The 23,717-nt window shown below is 52.1% G+C and overlaps 1 protein-coding gene across 1 annotated transcript in view; it reads right to left on the bottom strand.

The window, feature by feature from the left end:
- The window catches only part of CRTAC1 (cartilage acidic protein 1), a 143,011-nt gene that overhangs the window by 16,835 nt on the left and 102,459 nt on the right, over nt 1-23,717 (bottom strand). The window contains exons 8-14 of the mRNA XM_026446548.1: nt 21,532-21,677; nt 18,494-18,630; nt 14,636-14,718; nt 13,619-13,719; nt 12,978-13,146; nt 2,069-2,214; nt 651-693 (exon numbers count right to left, since the gene is read on the bottom strand). Of these exons, the coding sequence (XP_026302333.1) occupies nt 651-693; nt 2,069-2,214; nt 12,978-13,146; nt 13,619-13,719; nt 14,636-14,718; nt 18,494-18,630; nt 21,532-21,677 (825 nt within the window). The remainder of the gene's footprint in view (nt 1-650; nt 694-2,068; nt 2,215-12,977; nt 13,147-13,618; nt 13,720-14,635; nt 14,719-18,493; nt 18,631-21,531; nt 21,678-23,717) is intronic.

Raw genomic sequence — 23,717 nt, 5'->3', positions numbered from 1 at the left:
GGTTTCAAGGAAGGAGGGATCCTGGGCCTGATCCCTCATTGCTGGTCACTGGGATGGAAAGTGTTGGGGGTGAAGGTCTCCTGGACACTGAACTTCTAGGCTGTCCCTTCCCATTCTAGGCCTTTGGGGACTTTCAGAAGGTTCTTGGACCCTCAAGGAGCTGCCATCCTGGTAGTGCTGCAGCTACCTGCCTGCCCGAGTACTGCACCAGGCTGCAGTCTCCCTTCCACAATGTGACCACACTCCATACACTATTTTGCCCCAATGCCTTGGCAATGCCCACCCTTGCCTGCCAGTCCCCTTGCTTGCTGCTCCACATGGACTTGCTGGCATGGCATGTGGCTATTCCCCCTGTGCCAGGGTGGTGGTGTGTCTCCTTCCCACGTGCACTTTCTCGGTACTCATGGCAGGGAAACACTGCCAGTTCCCAGAACTGTAGTGATTCAGCCTGTGGGTCATTAATATCACTCCCGCCCTGGTGAGTCATGTGGTGGCTGTCTCGGCATATGGAGTCCCAGGACAAACAGCACCCTCCCCTGTCCTCCTTTCTACCCCTTGCTTGCACCCTGGACCTTGCCATGAGTCAGGCGGGCATTCCCCAGGGAGATTCTGGCCTCTGCCCCACGCCCTGGTGACTGAAGGCAACTCACCCATGCAATGGCCATTTTCCTGCTGGGAGAATCCTTGGCCGCACTGCAAGGTGGGCAGAAGCAGAGACACGAGTGAGTTGAGAAGGTCCCATCCCAGGTTCCCACCTAGTCATGGCCACAGAGCAGCTGTCACCCTAACCACAGTGTGAGGCATGCTCTGGGCCTGGGGGGAGCCCCCTCCCTTGTAAGACCCTTCCTTTGCACCGAGAACAGAAGCCTGGCAGGGAGGCCACGAATGGATACAGTTCAGACTCTTGCTCATTTCCCTGTGCAGGGGATCCTCATGCCTGAGATGGGATGCCTAACAGAACCTGTCCCTCCTGTAGCATAGCCTTGAGGCTGAAGTTGGGTCTGTCAGGGCAAAGAGTAATGAGGGCTGGGAGATGCTTTTTGAAGTGTCTGCTCACTGCCGACACGCACTTCTCCAAGAACCTCCCCCTCACATGGGTGGGTGCCTGCAGCCATGCTTGTGTCCCATCTCTCTGGCCAGGGCTGATGGGCGGACATCCTAGCAGGAGGGAAGACTCAAGGCTTTGCAGCAAGAATTTGAACAAATGGACTCAAAGACTTGAGAGTTCGGAGCTGGTCCCGCCAGGCTATGGAGGCTCTACCATGCCCATATGGGGGTCTCAGAGACAGCAGCCTGGGGTGGGGCAGGGGACTCAAAATGTAACACACATGACACAAAATGTCAATCGACCATACTGATGAATGAGGTGGGTGGATGCGGATTGTTGGGGAAGAGGGGCCCCTCTCCTCCCAAAGCCAGTGCACTGACAAAGGTCCTTGAGCTCTTAGGGCTGAGGCCATCAAGCTGCCAGTTTCCACTCATCCTGAGCTTCCCTGAGTTTTGTGAGTGATCCTCCTTATAAGTCCCCTTTATTTGTGTGAGTTTCGGTGGGTTACTGTTACTCGCCACCAAGTGAACCCCATCAGAGTTGGAATGACACTGGTGACATGGGTCCAGAGCTGCTCCTCAAAGAGACCCCAGAAGTCCTGCTGCAGGCTCTGAGCACCATCCTAGGGCAACAGGAGGTCTCGTCAGAGACTCGGAAAGAACCAGGAGGGCAGCAGGAGACCTGGGGTCATTTTTTAACTCTGCTCGCAACTGACTGTGCAGCCTAGGTGGGCCTTGGTGGGTTTCCTCTCTTAACTTCGGTTTTCTTCCTCTAAAACTGGTGCAAAAATGCTTGCCCTGCCAACACAGCAGGGATTCTTTGAGGAGCAGAAAAGATGTGGGTGTGATAGTGTTGTGCAAACTACAAATGGAGGGATCAGTATGAGGCCTTCGCTTTGCCAAGAAGATTTCCATCACTCTAGAGGCTGAGTTTGCAGATTCCTGGGAACCCAGCTTCAGCCCATGGGGCTGTGGGTGGTGCCCGCTTTTCTGGCTATGAGGCCCAGATGCCTTTGCCCACCTCCAGTGGGGCTGGGTTCTGAAGTGTGTCCTCATCCCGGGGGTAGGGGATCTCCAGCACCGAGTTCATCTCCCCGCTGGCCACGTTCCGGCTCACCATCTTGCCATCTGGCCATGTCACCTCCACACTGCTGGCTTCATCCTTCCCTGAGGGATGGAAGGAGAGTGCATCAGCAGCAGAGGAGAGCAGGAGGCTCTCAGAGGAAGCATCAGCATCAACGAATTCATCCATTGAATAAAAGCATGAATTGAGCACTGTTCTAAGTGCTAAGGAAATGGTGAATGAGACAGATTTGAGGTCCCTCCTCTCTGGAACAATGCTGTCCAACAGACCTGTCTGTCTGCAAGGACAGAAATGTTCTGCATCTGTGCCGTCCAGTACAGTAGCCACTGGTCACATGTGGCTGTTGAGCACTTGAAGTGGGACTTGTGTGACTGAGGAGGTGAATTTTCAATTTTATTTAACTCTAATTAATTTAAATTTAATAGCCACACATGGCTGGTGGCTGTCATGTTGGATAGTGCAGCTCTCGAACTCACGTTCTAGCGGAGAGGCTAAGCATCAGGAGGCTGTACTGGAGGACACGGTAAGGCCTGTGATAAGCAGGTTGTCTTTGGAGTCTGGGGTTCAAATCTTGGCTCTACCCCTTACCTGGTATGTTGGAAAGAGCATGGCAGGAAGTGGGTGGGAGACCTGGGGACAAATTCCAGCTTTGCAGCTAACTGGCTTTGTCATCCCAGGAATGCTTCTTGGATTTCTATTTATTGAGCTCTGCTAAGGGCCAGGCTCTCTCTTGTCACTGGGGATGCCCCTGTTCTCATGGAGTTCCTGCTCCAATTGGGGAGACAAGCAAACAGATGAACAAATAAATCATGTCAGATATTGACAAAAGTAGGGCAAGTAGGTAAGGAGGAGCTGGGGGTTGCCAGGGCCTGTCTAGTCAGGTGGTCAGGGACAGCCTCTTGGTGGGGGGCATTTGCACCGAGCTCCACATAAAAACTTGGAAAAAGAGCTGGGCATGGTGGCTCATGCCTGGAATCCCAGCTACTCAGGAGGATGAGGCAGAAGGATCGCCTGAGCCCAGGACTTCAAGGCCAGCCTGGGCAACATAGTGAGACCCTGCTTCTGAAAAAACAAAAAACAACAACAAAAACAAAAGCAAACAAACAACAACTTAGAAAGATGGAGCGATAAACAGCTGGCAGGTGGAGGACAGGGGAGAAAGACCATTCTACAAATCTAAGATGCTTACAGAAGATGTCGGGAAGCTCAGAGATATTCACAGTGAATCCATTTGCACACACCCCTAAAGCAACGTGCTACATCATTGGTGGAAAGCAGACTGGAAAGATTTGTCAGATGTTTAGGCACCGTCAAAGCCAGCCCCAGCTCCCCGCATAAGGAAACAGGCCTGCCACTGTGGCAAGGTCAGGCTAATGGTGATGGCTGGGGGTGGGGAGGAGGCGGGGCTGGGCCTCACCTTCCGGGAGAGGCTGCTCTCAGGTCAGCCCCTGGGAAGGATTGCCGTGCCCAGCACAGACAGGGGGCGCGCACAGCCCACTCTATCACCCATCAGGGCTGAGCAGATGTGGGGACACGGGGTCCTGCAGGGGGCCTCAAAATCAACACACACCCCCAAACACCATTCCTGGGTTAAATAATATATCACCCACATATATGCACTATTATTTTTCCTAACATATGTAGATAGTGTTAGAAAACAAATTAAACTTAAAATTGCTGTTGAATGTATATTCACTTTTGGTCATTGCTATCCACCAATGAATTTTACAATGATAGCTACTATGGGGTGGACGGTAGTTGGCAAAATATCTTGATGTATGAAGGGGGTTTCCATATTTTACATAAGGGTGTTTGGAGGCCACATGCAGACTTGGAGGAGAATCTCTGTGTAGACTTCTGGTAGAGACCACTGTGGGGCATGGAGGAAGGGAGCCAGGTGCTGGGGGGAGGGCCCATGATGAGGGGGTTCCAGAGGGAGTTAACACCTTGCGAGCCACAACCCCCAGCTTCTAGATCCTTTCCATGTTTGGTCTCCTTTTGCTCTCCCACCCTGGCCTCCGGGGGAGTCTCACTGGAACGTCCCAGCCTTGCTGCTGCCATGCTGTGAGTCTATGAGGGCCAGGGCCAGAGCTACACTCTGAAGAGTCCATGGAGAAGCAGCCCCTGCCCTCATGGGCACGGCAGGCAGCAGCAACAGAGACGCTCGGAGACAGAGGCTCGTCCTCACACACTGAGTTCCTCTCCTACACAGCTCAGTTGCTCTTTGCACGGAGAAATCCTCTCCTTCCGGGTCCAACCTTACTGTTCTGGGTTTTGCTTTATCAAGCAAGGAATTATTTCTCATCAATCCCTCAATCTACAAGAATCCCTTCTGCAGAAGAGGGGTAAAAATGGGACTGGGGAGTGCCAACTACAGATTTTCTTTTCTTTCTTTCTTTCTTTTTTTTTTTTCAGATGGTGTCTCACTCTGTCACCCAGGCTGGAGTGCGGTGGTGGGATCTCAGCTCACCGCAACCTTCCCCTCCCAGGTTTAAGCGATTCTCCTGCCTCAGCCTCCTGAGTAGGTGGGATTACAGGCATGTACCACCACACCTGGCTAATTTTTGTATTTTTAGTACAGACGGGGGTTTCGCCATGTTGGCCAGGCTGGTCTCAAACTCCTGACCTCAAGTGATCCACCCACCTCAGTGTTGGGATTACAAGCGTGACCCATCACACCTGGCCAGATTTTTTTTTTTTTTTCTAATTTGAAGTAGAATCTTGAGGCGCGAGAGATTTGGCATTTTCAGGGTGTGCAGTTCCCACATTAAGTGGCACATATAAAAGGTAAATATTTGCCGTTAAAAGGAGACAAAGAACAGCAAATGTTTCTTACCTAAGACTGCAGAACAGCTACATGAATATGTTTTCCAGCCTGACTGAAGGGCCACAAAGGACTCAAAAGAGTCGCGGAATATTCACGGTCAGTCACAGATTTGCCTGTGGTACTTGCCGCACTTAGTTTTTTTTGTTTGTTTGTTTTCTGTTTTTATTTTGAGATGGAGTTTTGCTCTTGTTGCCCAGGCTGGAGTGCAGTGGCGGGATCTCAGTTCACCACAGTCTCCACCTCCCAGGTTCAAACAATTCTCCTGCCTCAGCCTTCCCAAGTAGCTGGGATTACAGGTATGTGCCACCATGCCTGGCTAATTTTGTATTTTTAGTAGAGACAGGGTTTCTCCACGTTGGTCAGTCTGGTCTCGAACTCCCGACGTCAGGTGATCCACCCACCTCAGCCTCCCAAAGTGCTGGGATTACAGGTGTGAGCCACCACGCCCAACGGGAGTTAGTTTTGAGTTCTGCTTCAGCAGCTTCCTCCAGACCCAGACGTGGTGTAGGGGGCCTGGGGCTATGAGATAAGCAGGCCTCAGAAAGCACAACCAGCAGGACTCCCTCCTCTGCCGCTGTTTTTTGCTAACTTGGGCATCCTCTCTGGGCCTCAGTTTCTTCATCTATAAGATGGGGGTGCTGGCCGACAGCCTTACCACTCCTGGGAAGCAGAGCCTTTCTACCCTGGAGCAGGAGTCCTGCCCCGCAGTTAATCATTCACCTCAGCGTCCCTGGCACCATCAGCTCTTGGACATGGGGTCTCCCTACAGTTTCCAAAGGGCTTTCCGGTGTTGGTAACAACAGTGAACACTGACAACATGCCCCAAGCTGTACCAACTGCTTTATGATGCTAACGCATTGAAACTTCACATCTCCACGAGGAAGGTGCCAGTGTTATCATTTCTGTCTTAGAGACGAGAAGGCGGAGCCATGGAGAGGTGCAGTGAATCACCCAGTTGCCCAGCAGAGGTCCGACAGATCCCAGAGCCGGTATCTACTGTGCCCCTTTACACTGCCCACCCTATCCCACGCCCAGCAGCCACCATATACCAAGCTTTGTGCAGGGATTTGGGATTCTACAGAGAACGAGACAGACCCAGGCCCCATTCTCATGATTCCCATGGGAGCAACGAATACAAGTGATTATATTATAAGCTGGGAAAGTGCCACAACAGCAGTGCTACCATGTGGTGAGAGAGGTGGGTCATTTCATTTGGGCGTTGCAGGAGGAGTAAGAGTTGGTGAGGCGGAGAAGGCAAGGAAGGAACATACCAGGGAAAGGATACCGTGTGGGCAAAGGTACAGCGGCATCAAAGGGTAAGTTGTAGCTGAAGATCAGGAAGAAGTTCAGCGCGGGAAAGAGTGTCAGAATGTGTATCAGGTGGGAATGTGTATCAGAGGAGGCCGGGGAGGGGCTTCAGAGCCTTCACACTTACGAGGTGGGTATTTTATCCCCATTTTCCAGATGTCGACATTGAGGCTTGACAAGGTGAAGTGACTTGCAGGTGTCTGAGCTAGGACTGGAAACCAGTCTCCTGTCCTTAGGCGCAGCTCATCCCTCCGCCCAGGCGATCTGCATAACATCTTAAGTCTTCCCGGGGCTGCATGGCCGAGGGGGACTGGCGAAACACCGCACACCAGCAGCCTCGAAGCCGGCCAGTCCTGCCAGGCCTGTGTGTAGGGGAGGGCTGAGCAGAGGAGCGCCCCCCATTAACCAGCAGAGACATGAGGTCAGGAGCAGCAGTGAGTCACCTCTGGCAGCTTTTAAAGGACAGAGGCCAAGGAGGCAGAGAGAATTGCACTTTTCAGAAGAATTACAAACAAAACAGATGGTGGGAATACAGTTGGTAGAATATTTTTGCACTTTAATAAAGCAATTTTTATGTGGGCCACTGAATTTCCCTTCCCTAAATGAGCATCAGCCAGCGCAGAGAGGCAGCTCTGAGTCACCTGCAAGCAATTAGCTGAAAGGACGGTGGCATGTGTGGGTGGGGCTGGGGCATCGGCAATGCCGGTTGTAGGGGAGGGGGAAGAGGGGAGGGAGAATGGTGGGGGTGGCTGCCTGAGCCGGTGACTCCCAGTGGAGCTGGCGGAGGCAAATAGATGATGGTGTTGTTTTTATTTTCTGGGTTTGGGAGTGAGCTGCCTCGGCCCGCTACCAGTTGGGAAGTGGAGGATGGGCATGTGGGGCTCGGGGCTGGGTTCCGAGCAACCAGGTTGGTGGTGGGGGAGCCCTCGACAAGGGCTATAAGCAGAAACACTTATTTTCAGCAGGAGGTGAGGAGCAGCAGGGAAAGGCCGGGGTGGAGAGGGACTGCGGAACTTGGTTGGGGGCTCCACTGAGCAAGGCAGGGTCCACTGAGAAGGGACCCCACAGCAAGATGTCGCTATGAAAGCTCTGCACAACACAGTGGGCCCTGTGGGAACCCCCCATGCTGACACTCATTGCCTGTGGATGGAGGTGGGGAGTACAGGTGAGGGCCTGCGTCCTCTGGGTGTGCTCCAGTGGGAGCAGACACGATGTGCATGGGGCAAGGCTGAGGCTGTCTGGGAGAGGCACACGTGTGCACACTCACATACACGTCCATGTACCCACACATGCGCACCGCACCTTGCTGCAAAATCAGGAGGAGGCAGCGCACGACTCATGGAGGCAGGAAGGGGGCAGGGGCCCTGGGGGCAGGCGAACTGAAGTCTTGTGAGTGCCGGCAGGGGAGCTTCCCGCTGGCTCCTCTCCTCTACTCCTCAGTCATAGGGGACCTCAAGGCAGGCCTTTCTCAGATTCATGTTGTAGACATCCCCACTTCTCACCCCAACTGCTCAGAACTGGAAACAATCTAACTGTCCATCTAGAGGGTACCAGGTAAATAGGTGGTGAGTGTGAGTGTTGCCTCACAGTGAAATACTCCACAGCCCTGAAAGGAAACAAGAGATATGCACAGACTTGGCATGCTGTCCAGGATGCGTACACACACTCATGCACACACACACTCACACGTGTATATAACAGGCTCTCACTCTGTTACCCAAGCTGGAGTACAGTGTTGTGATCATAGCTCCCTGCAGCCTCAAACTCCTGGCCTTGAGCGATCTTCCTGCCTCATCCTCCTGAGTAGCTGGGACTATAGGCTTGCACCACCACACTGGGCTAATTTTTGTAGAGAGGGGGTCTCACCATGTTGCCTAGGCTGGTCTTGATCTCCTAGCCTCAAGCAATCCTCCCTCCTTGGCTTCCCAAAGCACTAGAATTACAGGTATGAGCCACTGCACCTCGCCTTGGACATATGGTTAAGAGGGGAAAAAAGCAACTTACAGAAACAAGTGGAAAGTATCATTCTTTTGATTTTAAAAATTGCCAAGAAATATGTGTCTGTGTGTTCCTGTGTATATGACATGTAATAAAAGCACATCACAAGCATGACCTGTCCAACCCGGACCACTGTGCTGGAAAACTGCTCCTTGCCCCTTCCCCTCTGCACTCCTAATCCATTCCTCTGTTCTGCATTTTCTTTTCTTTTCTTTTTTTTTTTGAGATGGAGTTTCGCTCTTGTTGCCTAGACTGGAGTGCAATGGCACAGTCTTGGCTCACTGTAACCTCTGCCTCCTGGGTTCAAGCGATTCTCCTGCCTCAGCCTCCCGAGTAGCTGGGATAACAGGCATGCACCACTATGCCCAGCTAATTTTGTATTTCCAGTAGAGACGGGGTTTCTCCATATTGGTCAGGCTGGTCTCGAACTCCTGACCTCAGGTGATCTGCCCGCCTTGGCCTCCCAAAGTGCTGGGATTACAGGCGAGAGCCACTGCACTCGGCTGCATTTCCTTTTCTCATAGCCCATTATATCTTCTAACATTTTATTTATTTACCTATTTACTATGTGTATTATGTATATAAGTTCCTTCTACTGGAACGTAGGATGGCTTGTGGCAAGGATCTTCAGTTTTGTGTTTGGCACACAGTAGGTGCTCAGTAAATATGTAGTCACTAAATGAATCAAATGATATTGAGGGAAGGTGAAGGAAGAAACATTTACTTTTTCCTTAATATTGCAAACAGTGGTGAAATGAGTAATTTTTCCTCTTTTAAAAATAATTTTCTTATTTTCCTATAATCAATATGCATTGTTCTTACAATGAGAAAAAAAGTTTTCCAAAACATTCCCATTCTTTGGACTGGACCTTCCCACTTCCGGGCCTGTGGCCAAGTCAGTGCAACCTCTGGAATGCTCTCCTTAGGCCCTCGCCTACCCCTTCTAAGCTCCCACTGTCCTTCTAGACCTAATTCCAGTCCCACTTCCTCTGGGAAGCTGCCCAGAACAAAACTGACTTCTCTCGCCTGTGTCCTCTCATGGCCACGGGGCCAGTGTGGCGGTGTCCAGATCTGCCTCTCATGAGAGTCCTGTGTCCATCTGCCTTCTGCCCACTGCCAGCCTGGAGGGCAGGGGCCATTTCTTATCTGCCTCTTTCCCCATGTCTCTGCCTCTCTTGGTCTTCCACAGGCCCATCTCTGTCTTTCTGTCTCCCCCGTTCTCTCTTTTCCCAGTCCTTCCCTCCATCCGGCCTTCTCCACTGGCGCCCTCGCTCCTGCTCTGTTGCCAGCTCCCCTATCAGTCAGGAAGAGCAGCGCTGAGCTCCACTCATAAGAGATCCAGAGGGGCCTTGGAGCTGCAGGGATGGAACTGCCCGCCTCTCACTGTGTCCCTGGCGGCTGGGTTGGCCATCTGCTGAGGCGCCTCATGACCCAAGGGGCCTGTCCCTAGAGCAGCCTGCCTTCCAGTGCCGCTGGATCCTGTCAATAGAGAGAGGAGTCTGCTGGGAGGCCCCTTAGAGCATTTTGAGCCAGAGGTCAGACCAAGAACAAATCCCAGGGCTTTGCAAAATAGCAAGGACTGGCACTAGGCAGAGGTCCCAATGAGATGCAGTGTGCATAATACTGAGTGTGGGGAGCAGGTGCCCAGAAGGGACTATTGAGCCCCCTTCTCCCCATCATATGACCTGGCCAGTTAAGAAAGCAATCTATTCTGGCAGGGCAGATTCTGGCCAGAGAAGGGACCAAGTGAGGTCCCTAATACACCTCTTAAAATAGCAGAGGCAGCCCCTGAGATGTGGGGAAGGAGAATTTCAGCCCCCATCCTGCCCTTGCCATTGATTTACAAGGTAAGCCTCAATGTCCTTACTGGCACAATGGAGTAGGGGAGTTGATTTCCAACCAGAAGCCTGGATAAACAGCCACCTATGATACCATGGCGGTCACCTTGCCGCTTGTCTGGCGGCACAAAGCAACTACTAGAGGTGTTAAGTCACAGTCAGGAACTCAGACCGTGGCGTCGGGAGGTGGGATCCAAATCTAGCTCTCCTTACTCTGTGGAGGTGTGGTTTGGGGCAAGTTACTTGACCTCAGTCTCAGTTTTCTGACCTGTAAAATGTGGGTTATGATACCTGATTCTTCAAGTTGTGAAAATCAAATGAAGTGACAGGCAAACCACTCAGCCCAGTGCCTGGCACATACTAATTGCTTGATAAGTGTCGGCTACTGCTACTTTGCAAGACAGGACTGTGCATTTAAAAGGTGTCTTGTGCCTTTAGGGCCAGCTTAGCACATAGCTGCCTTAGGAGTGATAAACACTCCAACCTCAGGCTGACTTATCCAGGGTGAAATAGCCCAAGAAAATGATCATATAACCAGGCCCTGGGTCCCCTAAATATTTATTGCTTCTTTTTCAGACTACACATAAATATTATGTGTTCCCTATAAAAACTGGAGCACACACACACAACAAAACATATGGAAGAAAATAAAAACCACACGCTCAAGGAAGCCTGGGTTTGAATACCAGTGCTGCCATATAGTATCATGTGACCTTGGCGGGTTTTTTAATTGTTCTGATCTTCAGTTTTCCCATGTGTAACATGGGGATAATATTGCTCATCTCACAAGGTAGTCATGAGGATTAAATGAAGTAATAAGAGTGAAGTGCTTGGCACTGTGTCTGGAATAAGTGAGAGTTACTATATTAATCCAGCCACTCAGACAGAATCACTGTTCTCACTTTTTGCATTTCCTTTCAGTTTTTTTTCCTGCACATATGATGTGTGTATAATATTAACATTTGTATTCAGTAATTTGAGACCATAGTGCCTATTCCTTTTATATTAAAGTGGTACATGTCATGAGGTGCGAACACCTGGGGAAGGTGTCTGATTTTGAACCTAGGAATGTTTGACTCCAGCACTTTCTGAACCATTGTGTTTCACTGAAGACACTCCGGGCTCCTCTACTCCTACTGGTGTTTCTCAATGATTTTTCCATCATTGTAATCCCCTCACCCTGCCAGAAGACTCTTTAGACTTTTTCCCCAATTCCCCCCATATGTTCATTTTAAAATGTTGTATTTTAAAATAATTATAGATTCACAGGAAGCTGCAAAGATAGTACAGAAAGCGCCTCTGTGCCCTTCACCCAGTTTCACCCAATGGTTGCAGGTTCCCTATCCAGGGATCCACCAGAGGCACCAAAAAGATCCCCTCGGGCTGCCCTTGATGATGGTCACACCCACTCCTCTCCCTTCCGTCATCTCTAAGTCCTGCCAACCACCAACACCAATCTGTTTTCCGCTGTATAATTTCGTCACTTTGAGAATGTTATGTAAACAAAAATCTACCATACGTGACCTTTGCAGATGAGCCTTTTCTCCCCTTTTCTCACTCACCATAGTGCCCTGGAGATCTACGCAGTTTTTGCACATATCAACAGTTTATTCTTCTCATAGCTGAGTAATATTCCATGGAAAGGCTGTATCACAGTCGCTCGAACTATTAACGCCTAGGTTGTTTCTAGTTCCGGGCTATTAATATAAAGATACTATGAACAGATGTAAAGATGTTTGTGTGGATATAAGTTTTTATTAGTCTGAGATAAGTGGCTTGGGATATGATAGCTGGGTCATAGAGTAGCAGTTGTTTGCTTAGATTTGTTTTGTTTTCTTAAAATAAACTGCCAAAAGATTTTCCAGCGTAACTGTACCATTTTACATTTTCACCAGGGATGTAGGAGAGATCCAGTTTCTCTGATTTCTAGAAGCTACCTGGATCCTTGCCAGCATTTGGTATTGTCGCTATTTTAAATTTTTGTTGTAATAGGTGTGTAGTGATAGTTCCATTAATGCCACCGATATACTGAATATCTGTTTATGTGCTATATGCTTGTTGATGCTTTTTTACTTTTTGAGATAGAGTCTCACTCACTCCAGCCTAGGCTGGAGTACAGTGGTGCAATCACAGCTCACTGCAGCCTCTGCCTCCCTGGGCTCAGGTGATCCTCCCACCTCAGTCTCCCAGGTAGCTGGAACTACAGGCATGCGCCACCATGCCTGGCTATTTTTTTTTTTCTTTTGTACTTTTGGTAGAGATGAGGTTTTGCCATGTTGCCCAGGCTGGTCTCCAACTCCTGAGCCCAAGGGATCCACCTGCCTCAGCCTCCCAAAGTATTAGTATTATAGGCATGAGCCACTGCACCTGGCCCCATATTTAAAAAAAAAAAAGATAGGATTTTGTCATCCCCTTTCCCCTGCCAAGAACCTACTCTCTCCCCTTTGGGGTGACTTCACTCCCATTGAGAATGCATGGTTTCCCAAGCCTTCTGTTCAAGACTGAACCAGCTCCCAAGAGGCTAGGGAAACAGCTGGCTTGGACACGTTTGGTGCAGCCCAGCATTTGAACAAGGCTACAGCCTTGAACAAACGGAGGATTAAACACTCTGACCCCAAGGTGAACTAATTCCACGGAGGCACTGGGGTGGGGACTCCTGCAAGCGAGATGCATGAAAATCTAACCAGCACTTCCCACTTGCCTCCTCTTGAGCTCAGGCTCATCTCAGAGCAGGGTTTGTCCCCAGTAGCTGGTGTCCACCATGGCTGTCACAGTAGAGCAGTGCCCAAGGATGCTCAGGCTGTGAGTCCCTGAATCAGTCAGCATCCCGCTGTTCTGACAGCAGCTCACCATCCCCCACCGGACCCCTACTCACCCAGGCCAAAGTGTGCCACGGGCTCCATCTCGCACAGGTAGCCTGAGCCCCCGTCGATGATCCTCAGGTGGGCCCCGCTCTTCTTGGTGTAGAGCACGACTTTAGCCCCCCTGGCAAAGGCCCCAAACCGGGTGCGTGGCACCACTCGCAGCCAGTTGTTGTTGAAGCCCTGCAGGAAGAGTGAGAAGTGGACACCCGGTGGGCATCAGCGTGGCGGGTGGGAAGAGCAGGGAGTCAGGGAGGATGGGAGGGGGAGAGGGAGAAGAAGGAGGAAGAGAAGAAAGCGGGCAGAGGAAAAAGAGAGGAAGAGGAAGGCCGGTGAGAAAAACGAATGAGGCAAAGACAGATTGGCTGAATGAAGGAGAGGCACTGCAGATAGAGGAGACGAAAGCCAAGGAACTCAGGGCACAGTGTTTGGCAGAGAAACGACAGTGGAAGGCAGAGAGGCAAGGGCTTCTCCCAAGGCAGCCCTTCCTGAGCTTCCTGGTGCTGCTGGGAATTTACCTCCCTCCTCCAGGGCCCGGGGCTTCCATTACCCGCCATGCTGGCCAAGCCAGCACCCCAGTGCCTTGCCCTCACCAACCTAAGGTACCCAAGAGCACACAGGGCTGGGATCTGCGGCTCCTGAGGTCTGAGCGCACCTGATTGCCCCGAAAGACGGACAGCGGCTGAGCCATGGACTCTCCATGGGACAAGATGAGGTCCAGCATCCCGTCTCCGTCGAAGTCGGTCACCACACCCCCTACAAATAATGCAGATTTCACCTCTGGCTGCCATCCAGGAGACCCATGGAGGAGAGATGTTCCCAACCAAGTGCAGTATCCACAGCCCTGGGTGCGGGCGCCAGAGAAAGCGCAGCACCGGGGCAGGAAGGCTGGGGCTCGGCACCCATCTCCTATCCTTCCTAACAGCCGACTCATGATAGGACTCATGGGACAGACATTTCCTTCCTTCCCCCGGTCTTTGCATGGACACAGTGCATGCAAATTACTCAGACCACATAGGCTTCTTTCTGGTCTTTCTATTATGGTTTGAATAATACATGCCTGTTATATTTGCATAGATTTTTCTGTCAATTTATCAAGTGTTTGCATATACACAGGCTCCTTTTGGTTGTCATTACAACCCAAAGAGGTGAAGAGGACAGATATAATTATCCCCATTTTATGAATGTGGAGAACAAGACCCAAAAGGTAAAACCACTTTTCCAAGACCACAAAGTGAGGCAATGTCAGAGCTGGGTTCTGGGACTCCTGGCCCAGGGCTCTGTCTGACAAGCTGAGTGCAAAGAGGGGAGGGGTCAGATGGCAAGATCCTCTGCCTGAGAGCAGAAGGGGCTCACTCCTCTCCTTTCCGTCCCCACCTGGCAAGGTATGGCCAGAGAAGCTCCTGCCCGCAGACCCACAGATTCTCATTCCCCCGCCCCCATCAACCTGGGATTGGGGGAGTGGACCATCCTCTCCTCTGTTTCCTGCCTAGCCGTCCCCAGGGTTCCCCCATCTCCACTCTCTCCCCTGCCCTTGAGTCTCAGCCTTCAGTGTGGCAGGGACAGGAGGGACTCTGCCTTGGGACTGGCCGCCCCATCCCTCCCGCCCTCGTCCAGGGTATGAGCAGTGCTAAGGGGGCAGTGCAGGCCAGATCCCCCAGGTGCCCCTCACCTGTGCCCCGGCCCTCAGGCTCCAAGGCGTCCCCAGGATTGAGCTCCTCGATGAGGGGGTCTCCGTGCTCCCTACGGATGACGCTGCAGGAGAGGAGACAGGTTTGCTCTGGGGGGTCTCAGAGGCCCCTGGACCTGAAGACCCACCTGCTCCACTCTGTCCCCTGAACATCCCCGGGTCCCGATGTACATGGGCTGCCACCTGGCTGCCCATGGAGTCACTCTCTGCTCCCAGACCCTGCCTACACTCTGCCTGTTCCTTGCCTGGGTTTTAATTTATGTTGGTAAATATTGATTTTTCCTTCTCTGATGGATAAATTATAGGCAGACTGGGGAAGGGCAGTTGATGGATGAAGAAGGGGCAGGGACAGAACTTCCTTCAACAGACCTTCCTTGTTCTTCAAGTGGCCCCTGGGTTTCCTAGTTCTGGATGCTACCCAGGGTTTAACCCCACTCAGTGCCACCTCCTCCATGTTGGACCATCCTGCTGGAAGCAATCCCTTCTTTCTTCGTGGGCTTTATCACTTTCTGCCTGTGTTACAGCTCTGTATGAATGCATCTGATCTCCCCTGGTAGAATGCGAGCTCTTTGCAGGCTGGGACCTTGCATTATTCATCTTTGCATCTCTTGCAGCATCTAACACAGTGCTTGGCTCTCAGAAAGTTCCAAGCACGTGTCTGCAGGATATAAAGGTGAATTCCAGAGGCAAAGAGAGGAAAGGGGTCCCTTTGGGTTGCAGTGGTTCTGTCTGTTTGGAACTCTGAATTGTGGCATTGTTTCAGAAACGTCTGCTAGGGAAGTCCTGCTTTTTCTCTACACTTAGCTGATGATGGCCATGAGCTTTCCTCTAGAATTGTTCTCACTTGGTGTATTCTCACAGCCTTGGGTGCTCTGCCCTAGATGTGTGGGGCAATGATGGGAAGGTAGGGCATAAGGAAGAATTGGCATCACACTTCCTACCACATTGCAGGTTGCCTGTGAGAAACACCAGAGGGCTGTGATACAGTCATAGGTTCAGGAGGGGGTTGGGGTCCCCTGAGCTGGTGCCTTTGGTGGCTGGGTGGCAGAGAGAGCTGGCAGATGCCCCATGAGGTGGGCTTGTGTGTTGGTGTGCATGGGTGTGATGCCCACAGTCTCTTTGACCATCTGTGTCCTGCAGCCTCTGCCACAGCTGTGCAGAGACACTTCTTGGTTCAGGTGACAATGCAGTTAAGGAGTCCTAAGGATAACACCCAGCAATTCCACTGCATTTCTGTGTTCTTTGAACACATTCTTAGGCAGCAACTATTGTGTACGGGGCCCTGCGTGAGGTATGGTGCACAGTAGAAAGGATGGAGCTCAGAGTCTGTGTTAACAGGAACCACCGTTCAGAGGGCTGAAGGCCCAGGGAGAGTGGGAAGAGGGGAGTGCAGAGCTGGGAAAGCTCGCCCAGATTCGGGCAATCAGGGAAGGTTCCCTAGAGGAAGGGTCAGCTAAGCTGAGACCACCATGGTGAGTGAACACATGTCGCTCAAATGAAGAGGGAGAATTGGGGGCTAGAGGGAGTTGGCAGCCTGAGGGTGAGGCTTGGCACAGCCCAGAACTGAAGGAAGCTTGCTGTGCCTGCTGCTTAGATGTAAACAGGGAAATAGAAAGTGACGAGGCTGGAGATGGAACCGGGCTATGTGGGTTGTGTCAAAGAGTTTGGACTTCATCCAAAGGCAACGGGGAGCTTCTAGAGGATCTTCGGTGGGAAAGGGGTGTGGCCAGACTTGCATTTTCTCTGCAGGACTAGAGACAAGGAGAGCAGCTGGGGGAGGTGCAGGAATCTCTGTGGGAGACCAGGGGTGGTGTCATGGTGGAGAGTTAAGAGCAGATCGGAGACATGGCTAGATGCAAAAGGGGGTGACCCTGCACACGGCGGTTGGCCTAGGAGTGTCCCTGTTCATGCATTTTTGCCTCTGTGATTCTTTTTCTTTTTTCCTTCTTCTTCTTTTTTTTTGTGTGCTGTGATTATTAAGAGGGCTCCCTTAAACTCCCATTAAGTGACTGTTTGGGTGATGAGTTCCCCGGATGCTGCAGGTATCATTAAAGGATGTCCAGACTCAAGCACACTGAGGCTTTGTGTCCCCACAGAGTGCCTGGCATGTTCCTGGAGAGCACCAGGGCCAACAAGCCGACGATGCCTGTTCAGTGACAGGTGAAAAGCCCCTGTGGTGTGGGACAGTTGGGGGTTAAACTTCCAGAGCTGCCAGCTGAGTGCCAGTCCCAGCTGCAGCCCCTGTTGCTCTCCTCTCTGCTGTGTGCTCAGGACCCAGCCATCTGCCACGGGGACTTGGGGCACAGCCACATACCTGGGAAGTGGCTTCTGCTGCTGCTGAGTGGAAGCAAACACACTAACCCATTGGGCAGCCACGTGGTGACTTGCTCTGTCCACTGACAGCTCTGGGCCAACCTGCCTTGTCCTCCCTCCCAGCCCTGTCTCCCGGCTGCAGGGGACGCTGGGAGATGTGAAGCAGCCTGGATGGGCAGGAAGACCTAGGTTCTAGAGCCACAGAGACAGGGGCACTAGATTCCTCAGTGCCCAGTCCTCATCCTCCTGGCGAGTGACACTTTATTAGCCAGAGAAGGAAAGCAGTGTCTCTGTTAACTAGCAATTGATCTTCTGCAATTAATCTAGAAGTTGTGAATAAGCTTTTTGCAAGGCACCTAATTAGTAAATCTAGCGCCTTTGGGGGGTGATTACATCCAGTCAGGATTGATGCTTTGTTAATAATTATATTTTAAAACACGCTTAGTCACACTCTTGCCTTTTAGTATAAATAGTTGGACCCTCCCGGGAGATGGGGTAGGAGTCTTGGGGGGCCAAGCAGATGATCTGGCACATGTCCTGGATCCAAGGCCCTGGCCCACCTGCCTTTTCCCACCTGGTCCTGAGCCCTCTTGGAATGTTTTAGGCCAGGAACAGGGACATCTCAGGCCACATGCCTGCCCAGGACTCTACCTATCCAGGAGTCACGGGCAGACCCTGAACTCAGTTCCCCAACAGTGGTTCTCAAACTTCAATGTGATGAGAATCACCTGGTGCCTACTGTGCTTGTTAAAATACAGATTCCTGGGCCTCACCCCCGAGATTCTAAATCAGGAGATGTGGGGCAGGTCCCAGGATTCTGTACTTTAAGCCCTCTGGGTGATTCTGATGCCAATGGTCTCTGGATGTTCCCTTGGAGAAATATTGCCACAGCAAATCCAGCCCTTCCTCCCTAGACACACTGCTCAGAGGCCTGCACATTCCCTTCATTTCTGAGACCCTTTTCCTTGTCTACCAGGAACCTTTGTCATCCAGAATTTCCCAAAGGATGGTTTGCAGAACACCAATCTCAACAGAAAAATCTGTGAAAGAAGTGCCCTGTGATCAGGCCTATTTGGAATACTCCATCCATCTTTTGGAAATTTAAAATATTCATGGTCAAGTTAAAGGCACTGAGAAGTCCTGCAGTAAATAAACCTGTATTTACTTGGGCCCTGTAGCCCCTTTTTGTGGTAGTGATTGGATCCTGTAGCCCCTTTTCGTGGCAGTGTGGCTTTGTATCTGGTGGCGCTTGGGTTTTGGGCACACTTTGGGCCACATTCCTCTTCCCTTTCCCTGCAATAGCAGAGGCCAGCTTCTTGACCAGGCTACGCCTTGCATTCCCACAGCCTCTTGCCCAGTCCTCGTCCTTCCCTCCTTTCTGTTTCTTCATCAGGAGACCTGCATTGACCTTGGCCTGACCACCCGGCCCTGGGAACCCTCCCCTTCTGATTCTTAAACCTTCTCCCTGACCGTTCCTCCCACCAGCTGTCAAGGGTGAAGGGCCACGAGCCAGGATGGAGCATCTACCGGAAGAGGCGGTTGGCTGAGGAGCTGCGGTAGGCGATGTTGTTGAAGAAGATCTCCAGCTCCTGGTCATTGTCAAAGTCAGCGGTGATGACTGTGCGGACAGGGGAGGGCATGGAGAACTTGGGCGAGGCGATGTCCTGGAGGAAACAAGGCTGGGGGTCAGCGGCAGGAGAGTGGGCTCGGGCAGGAGGCCAGCTCTCGTCTATGGAGTGTGGGGGCAATTAAAAATAAGAGGCAGCCCAATCCAACAGCTCCTCTCCTGCCTCCTCAAAAGGACCTGGGGGCTGCCTTTAGGATCACACAGACCTCAGGCTGCTTGTACCAGAAGAAGGAGGGAAGAATAACAGTCGTGACAGACACCAGTGAAGCGCTTAGCTGTTCCCTAGTCTGGATCACACCTGTCCATCCCTCAAGGCAGTACAGACATTAGCGTTCCCATTTGGTGGGTGAGGTAATTGAGTCTTGGAGAAGGAGGGGAACTGCGATGTCACAGCTACTGAGTGGGGAGGCCAGGGCTTCTGATTCTGGATGCTGTGCCCTTTCTCCTAGGCATCCTTCCTCCTCCGTGCTGAGTCAGAAGCTGGGTGGGCCTGAAAATCTCTGTGCATCTAAATCCAGGCTCCACCACTGACTGGCCGTGTGATCTTAGGCAAGTTACTAACCCCCTCGGATCTCACCTTCCCCATCAGTAATGTGGGAATAATAATAGCTGCCTGGGTTGTGAGGATTGCATGTAAAATGCATGGCACAGAGTGGGCATGAGACAAATCGCCGGCAGCCTGTCCTGCCTTACCTGCCACCCGCCTCAGGGAAGGTGAAAGAGGTTACCTGTAGCTGTGGATTTGGCTGCCTCTACTACCTTATGTTGTTTCTTGGGAGCCTTCTTATTTTTATTTTTTGAGACATTTGCTTTGAGGGGGTTGTGGTATCAGCTACACCTGTCCAGGACTAATGGGGAGACCCCAGGCCCAGGATAGCCCAGCTGGAACTCCAAAGTGCTGGGAGGGTCTTGGGGGACTAGGCTAAGGGTCCCAGGTGTGTTTTTGCCTCTGAAACAGAAGGAGAGCTGGGAAGGGCAACCTTCTATTTCTGAGTGTAATATCCTCATTGTAGGTGGGTTTTTCCCTTAAAGACCTTGGGGTCCTGTCCAAGTCCTAAGACCCACATGGAGAGGGCTGAGAAAGGTACAAGTGGTGTCTCTGGGAGTCTCCTCTACCCCAGGCTTGGGCCTGCTCTCGGCCTCCTGCTGCAGGCCCTCTTTGGCGGCCACAGGGATGAGCAGGCTGGGTCAGCAGTCAAACTGTCTGCTCTGGGGAGGCCAGGGAAGGAGGCTGTCTCCATCAGAGCAGTAATGAGGTTGAATAAGCCTGGCCAGCTGGTCAGGGTGGGTTGAGCTGGGCCTGAAGAGCCAGGGAGCAAAAAGACCTCAGGATCTCTAGCTATTATGATTCTATTGATCCTATAAAAATGGAAACCTCCCATAGCCCCCTTGGGGTTGCCCTATTCAATGCCTGAGCTTCCGAGATAATATATGTTAAGCTTAGCACAGTTCCTGACACATGGAAGACACTTGATAAATGGAGCATTTATTTATCATATTAAATTAAATTATTATTATTGCTCCTGAGAGCTCTGGGGAGGGACCATTGGCCGAGTTAACAGGGTTCCTCGCCCTCAGCGCACTGGCGTTTGGGGCTGGATAACTGTTTGCTGTGGGGCTGCTCTATGCACTGCAGGGTGTTCAGCCCTATCCCTGGGCTCTGCATACTAGATGCCAGGAGCACTCCCTTCCCCAGCTGTGACAAACCCAAATGTCCCGAGACATTGTTGAATGTCCTGGAGGGAGGGCAGCAAGATCATCCCTGTTGAGAAGCTGGGTGAGAACAAGAGCGGAATACAGATGGAAATCGTCCAAGATCCCAGCAACAGCTGCTCTGGGTTCAGGGCATGCCTCCCCCCAACTCAGAGAGCCTGAGTCTCAAGCCTTAGCAGGGAGGGAGTGGCTGGGCCTGGGCCTCCCAAGGTGGCTGCCTACAGGGAAGGGACTTGGTAGGGGTGGCCTCTTCTTGGTCACACAGAAATGAGGTCCCTGGGGACTTCCCTGGGATCATCAAGCCTCAGGTAAATCCTGGAGCTTTCCCGTTTCCTCAGGGTGTTCTGGCAGACCTAGGTACCTGCACAACAGTCCTGGCTCCCTGAGATCAGCTTCAACCAGTCCATGCCCTCTGTTGTCCTCCCTGAGAAAGTCCCAAACCCATGCCCCTCATGCTGATGGCACCTCCATCACTGTCACTAACAGCCCTTTTGAAGAATTCTTGGCATTGATCTATCAACAGCTCAGGGAGGGGGCACAGAGAGGGCTCTGAGGCCACCTTGCCTGCCATCTGCTGTTTGTCTTTAGGGGCAGCTGTTGGGAACTCCATGGCTTCAATCTTCCAATCTCTCCGCCACTTTGCCCTTGGTCTGAATGTCAGTCTGAAAAGGTCTGAAAAGCTGAGGCTGGGCTTTTGTGGAGTGTGCAGGGGACGCCATCCTGTATTCCCTGCACACTCCACAAACACTCACCCTGCTCTAGCTTCTGGATCCATTCCAGGAGCCACCGGGAAAAGTGGCCTGGATCCAGATAGTGCAGCCCACCTCCAAGGGCTCCAGCACCCCTCGGCGGCTGCTCTCCTGCCTCCCTCTGCTGACCTGGCTCTTCCTACTCTTGGCTCCAGAGCTCCTGCAGCAGCCCAGCTGTAGTCCCTCATCCCCTGGTATAACCTTCCTTGTCACACCACCCCCCCGCCGGGCCCCAAGAGCCCTGAGCCCTGCTCATGCCAGCCTGCAGCCTGGTGACTGAGTGCAGTAGCAGGATCTCAGCTCACTGCAACCTCCACCTCCCGGGCTCAAGATTCTTGTGCCTCAGCTACTGGAGTAGCTGGGATTATAGGCATGCACCACCACGTCTGGCTAATTTTTTGTGTTTTTAGTAGAGACAGGTTTTGGCCATGTTGGCTAGGCTGGTCTTGAATTCCAGGGGTGAGGCCCCTTCTTACCCGAAAGCGGACCTTCCCATGGGCACTCATCTGCAGATAGAGGCGGTGGGGGCCATTCCAGTTGCCATAGACGATGTCCACTTTGCCATCACGGTTGAAGTCAGCCAGGGCGACGCCTCGCCCGTGCTGGTGGGGGTCGTCCACACCTGGGGAGGAGAGGCAGGAACTCTCAGGGCGGCATCCCCTGTACACTCCACAAACACCCTGCTCTAGCTCCGTGACAAGCAACTAGGGAGGGCGGCTCTCACCTTATTCCCAGGAGGAGATACGGGAGACACAGCTGCAGTCTCAGAAGCTCTCTAGCTCTCTATAGGGGCAGGAGGTGGGACAGTCATGTGGTTCAAAAGAAGATCCGAGACTTGTGTTCAAGCTGTGTTTGCCCAGCATGCATATTATTTTTACCCTGTTTGGGGGCGGCATGAGTTGGGGGAGGGAGACTGGGGGAAATTCTGGAGGAACAAAGGCTCTTCCCAGCCACCCCTAACACTGCCATTGGAAGACATTAAGCTGATCATGCCACTCTTTTGCTTAGGCTGATCACTCCCTCCAATCCTCTTGGGCAAAGTTCTAATTCTAATTCCTGCCTGGGGAGCACTGGGCTCTGCCTGACCATGGTCCTGTCCACCTTATCTGGTCTTGATCTGGTCCCACTCTCCCCATCTTTCCAGCTCCTGGGCCTTTTCTCAAGCTGGTTGCTCTACCTGGGATGCTATCCCTCTAGCTCTAGGTTACCCAGCTCCTGATTATTCTGCTCTCAGCCACAATGTCACCTCCTGCAGGAAGCCCTCCCTGACCACCCATCTGAGACAGCTCATCTTGCCCACCCTGTCAGTCTCCCTGACAGCCTCCTAGTCTTCTCCTCCAACATGCTGATCACAATGTGCAGTTATGTTCCTTTGTGGCTGACTTGTTAGGGTCTGGTTTTCCCACCAGTCCTGACATTCCGTGAGGTCAGGACTCTCCTCTCAGTTCACTTGGGTATACGCAACGTCTATCTCAGGGCCTGTGGTTGCCTGGTAGTTTTCAGTAAATACTTGCTGAATGAGTGCACAGACATAAATAACATGACAGAAGGCAAACCGGGGACGTGGGTGACAGCAGAGGAAATACTACAGCCACGACAGAGAAGCCCACAGCATGCCTGGCGAGATCTGGAAAGCGAAGCCTCTGTGCCCAATGCCACCTGCTGATACCATCCATTGAGTGGGTCCTGGGGGAGGACAGAGGGTGGCTTTGCCCAGAGCGATGGCCTGACCTCCTAGCTGCCCACTGGCCAGCGCATAGCTGAGAGACAAAGGTGAATGCGACTCTAAGCACCCACCCACGTTGAGTCTCAGAGGACAAATAGCTGTAGGTCGTTAGGCTCTCTGGGATGGCAGGCCACAGGACAATGTAATAGGCTGTGGGGATCAGAGACCCCAGGACACAGGGAGCTCTTGCCAGAAGGCAGGGTGGGGCCCCCTGAGAACCCTGGAGGCTGAGTGTCCTCCTGGGGGAGGGAAGGAGTTGGGGGGAGGAGTGGGGAGAAGAGGCAGTGAGACCCGGGCTTGAGAAAGAGGGTTTGCAGAGACTAGGGGCAGCCTCCAATCTCTAGGATTAATACTCCATTAATTCTCTGCCAAACTCCCTGGCCCAAATGTCGGTGGCCTTCTGCATTGGCCCATTTCTCTCCTATCTATGAGGCACCTTGACAAGGAGCTGGTTCCCTTTCACGGAAATAATCGGTGCCAGGCTGCATTTCACAGCAGCATCTGTTTGGGTGATGAATGCCCTCTTGACATGTCTTGTTAAACCCCTGCAATCATTCTGACTTTCAATTACGGGCCTAGCACCTTTCCTCTCTCCTCCCGCCTGATACTTTCTCCCACTCCAACTTGTTCGCTCACCTCTGCTTCCATCTCTTTAACACCTTATCAAATCCTCTAGATTTTCTCCACTATCCCCTTCCCTTTGCTTTATGATTTTCCAGCAATGAGAAAATTCGCTGCCAAAGGATAGCGTTAGGAGGGGTGAGCCAGGTGGGAGGACAGGCCAGGGGAGCCCAACTTCAGCCTTGCCAGAGAAGGACAAGAGGTGAGGCAAGATTGGGGGCTGAATGGCAAAAAGCTGGGGGTGGGTGTGTGTTCTGGGCCAGTAAGTCCCCACAATGGAGCTCCTGGGCAGAAAGCTGGGGTGGTAGGTACTCG

The sequence above is a fragment of the Piliocolobus tephrosceles genome, chromosome 9 (assembly GCF_002776525.5).
Source record: "Piliocolobus tephrosceles isolate RC106 chromosome 9, ASM277652v3, whole genome shotgun sequence".
Lineage (NCBI taxonomy): Eukaryota > Metazoa > Chordata > Mammalia > Primates > Cercopithecidae > Piliocolobus > Piliocolobus tephrosceles.
The sequence above is the reverse complement of the archived record's forward strand: the minus strand, read 5'-3'. Positions and strand labels throughout refer to the sequence as shown.